Genomic DNA, 3,312 nt, shown 5'->3' with positions numbered 1-3,312 from the left:
ATGGAACAACAGACTGGTTCCAAATAGGAAAAGGAGTACGTCAAGGCTGTATATTGTCACCCTGCTTATTTAACTTATATGCAGTGTACATCATGAGAAATGCTGGGCTGGCTGAATCACAGCTGGAATCAAGATTGCCGGGAGAAACATCAACAACCTCAGATATGCAGATGACACCACCCTTATGGCAGAAAGTGAAGAAGAACTAAAGAGCCTCTTGATGAAAGTGAGAGAGGAGAGTGAAAAAGCTGGCTTAAAGCTCAACATTCAAAAAACTAAAATTATGTCCTCTGGTCCCATCACTTCATGATGAATAGATGGGGGAAAAGTGAAGTAACTGGTTTTATTTTCTTGGGCTCCAAAATCACTGTGGATGGTGACTGCAGCCATGAAATTAAAAGGCGCTTGCTCCTTAGAAGAAGAGCTATGACCAACCTAGAAAGCATATTAAAAAGCAGAGACATCACTTTGCCAACAAAAAGTCTGTCTAGTCAAAGCTATGGTTTTTCCAGTAGTCATGTATGGATGTGAGAGTTGGACCATAAGGAAAGCTGAGTGCTGAATAACTGATGTTTTTGAACTGTGGTGTTGGAGAAGACTCTTGAGAGTCCCTTGGACTGCAAGGAGATCCAACCAGTCCGTTCTAAAGGAGATCAATCCTGGGTGTTCATTGGAAGGACTGATGCTGAAGCTGAAGCTCCAGTACTTTGGCCACCTGGTGTGAAGAACTGACTCATTGGAAAAGATGCTGATGCTGGGAAAGATTGAAGGCAGGAGGAGAAGGGGACGATAGAGGATGAGATGGTTGGATGGCATCACCGACTCAGTGGACATGGGTTTGAGAAGCTCCGGGAGATGGTGGAGGACAGGGAGGCCTCGTGTGCTGCGGTTCACGGGGTCATGAAGAGTTGGAAGTGACAGCGACAGAAGAACAAGCAGTTTCATCCATCGGCCCGTGAAGAGACAACAAAAAGAAAAACAAACAAAATTTTACAAGAATTTTCCTTACGATGAGAACTCTTAGGGTCTACTCTGTTAACAGCTTCCTTATATATCAGTATAAATCAATGCTCTGTTTCTGTGCCATGTCAGCAAATAATGAAAAACACACGTGAAGTCTCAGCCGCAGGCCCAGCACACAGGAGGAGCTCGGAGAACAGGGGCCACAGCGAGCGCCAGTTCCCGCCTCCCGTGAGCCCCTCCTCTCAGCCGATGGAGACCCAGCACCTGCTCAGCCTTCGCGTTCAGGCTCCTGCTGGTGGGAGCGTCCTGGCCCTGGACCTGGCAGTGAATTCAGGTCGACACCCGGCCCCACCGTGCGAACACATCTGGGGTGACTCTGGGGGGATGGGGCGGTCTCGGCTGGAGTGGGGGGGCTGGGGGATTTTCAGAAGGGAGGTTGGAAAGGGGGGAGTGGGGGCAAAAGTGGCAGGTGGAGAACATGGTCCAGAGGCCGGCCGGGGTCAGGCGTGGCCTGGAGGGGGAGCGGGCTGGGGGCTGTCCAGGGGCAGGGCCCAGCCCTGAGCCACCGTGCGGGGCCAGTGGGGGTCAGGGGGCTTAGGGCCAGAGGAGGGGCGTGGGCCCAGAGCTGAGGACGACGGCCACACGGCGAGGTCCACTGACTCCTTGCTGGGGGTGACCGTGCTGACGGGGGTCTCAGGGCTCCCCCGTGGAGAGACCTGGCTGTGACCCACCTTGGACGATGTTTGATCATCACAGTTCCTTACAGCCATCAAGCCAAGCATTGTTATTTCCCGGGCTATGGCACGGCCCTCCCGGGGGGCGGTGACGATTTCCCTGGGCCTGGGAGGAGGGTCTGTGGCTCTGGGAGGTCAGGGGTCAACTCGTGCTCCATGGAGCAGTGGCCTGTGGGACACGCAGTGCCCTCCTCCCCGTCCCTGGCACAGCAACGCAGTGCCCTCCTCCCCGTCCCTGGCACTGCCGAGTGCTGGACTCAGAACCCGGCGTGCGAGGGCACTTGCAGCCAGGAGCAGCTGTGCAGCAGCCAGTGCGCACACAGGGCTACAGCCGAGTAAGGGGGAGCCCAGGAGCCCTGCTGGGGCCCAGCCCAAGGACTGAGCATGGTGGCCGGGGGCCGCCTGAATGGGAAGCCGAGGAGCGTGAAGGGAGATCCGGGCCTCCATGTCCACGTGCGGTCAGCACCCTGAGCACAGGGGCTCTGCCCAGCATGATGATGGTGTGTTTGCGTTTGGCCAACCTGGGGCTGAATTCCTGCATGTGGGAGCAGGGAGCCCGCCTGGACAGCTGTGCAGGCAGCTGGCCCGGCAGGGAGGGGTCCAGAGAGAGTGGACCTCAACACACAGCAGCCACTTTGCAAAGAACGTGACAACCCCCAAGTGGCCAAAAGCAAGAGGATCTCGGGCAGCAGCGTGCCCTCTGTGGCTGGCGTTTCGGGCTGGGTCCCACCTGCTCGTCCGAGCCGCTCTGGCCCTCACCCTGGGGCTCTGGCCTGTTTGGGGTCTTCCGAGGTGCAGCTCACAGGGTCCAAAGTGGAGGCTGTGGTCATCTGTGGCCACGTCACAGAGCCAGCAGACAGTGGGCTGGCCCTGGTGAGGTTGAGGCTGAGCCCCCGCAGGGCCAGGCGTGGGCAGGGGCAGGATAATTGGGCGGAGCCAGGCCAGCTGTGGACAATTAGGTCCCTGTTTTGACCCCAGGACGCTGGGTGCTGGCCAGAGGTGAGGGCACAGAGGTCTCAGACAGAAGCTGAGTGGAGGGTGGGAACAGGAAGCCGGCCGGTACATCCAGACAGAACCCAGGAGGCCAGCTGGGCTGCAAGCTGGCCCCTCCTGAGGAAGGGACTCCCTGGGGCTTCTCCCTGAGGGCTCACATCAGAGCATCTGGGGGACCTTAGGAGGTGACACCCCAAGTGAGGCCACGTCTGCTGTTCTCGCGGACCCCACGGCTCTGCCACCCGGCTCCCTGGACTTTACAGAAGGGGGTCTGGACCCTCAGGCGGCCCTGGACAGCTGCATGGTGTCCCTGGAGAGCTCGGTCTGGGGTGGGGGGTGGCTCCTATCAGAGTGGAAACCAAGCAGCCGTCCACTCTGACTTCCTCGCCGAGCTCAGGCACGTGCCCTGCGTCCTGCCCACACCGGGCTGCTGACCTGCTCTGAGGACTGGGCTGCCTGCTGCAGGTGGGGAGGGGATGGACTCTCAGCCCAGGAGCAGCTTTGGGCACCTTCGAGCTGTGCCATTCTGGAATCAGGAGGGGATGTCTGTCGGGCACTCACTAAATTACCAACTCAGACGGCTACTAACAATCCTATAAACCCAAGAAGGACGGGCAAAACC

At 58.1% G+C, this 3,312-nt stretch overlaps 1 protein-coding gene across 1 annotated transcript in view; it reads left to right on the top strand.

Annotated features, from left to right (window-relative positions):
* Positions 1-3,312, top strand: part of JAKMIP3 (Janus kinase and microtubule interacting protein 3) — a 47,426-nt gene that overhangs the window by 6,281 nt on the left and 37,833 nt on the right. The window contains exons 3-5 of the mRNA XM_010859559.1: positions 1,210-1,297; positions 1,908-2,197; positions 2,490-2,570. Coding sequence (XP_010857861.1) covers positions 1,210-1,297; positions 1,908-2,197; positions 2,490-2,570 — 459 coding nt within the window. The remainder of the gene's footprint in view (positions 1-1,209; positions 1,298-1,907; positions 2,198-2,489; positions 2,571-3,312) is intronic.

This window comes from Bison bison, unplaced genomic scaffold (genome assembly GCF_000754665.1).
Source record: "Bison bison bison isolate TAMUID 2011002044 unplaced genomic scaffold, Bison_UMD1.0 scf7180017864456, whole genome shotgun sequence".
Classification (NCBI taxonomy): Eukaryota; Metazoa; Chordata; class Mammalia; order Artiodactyla; family Bovidae; genus Bison; species Bison bison.
Note: the sequence above shows the minus strand (reverse complement) of the source record. Positions and strands in the feature narration are given on the sequence as shown.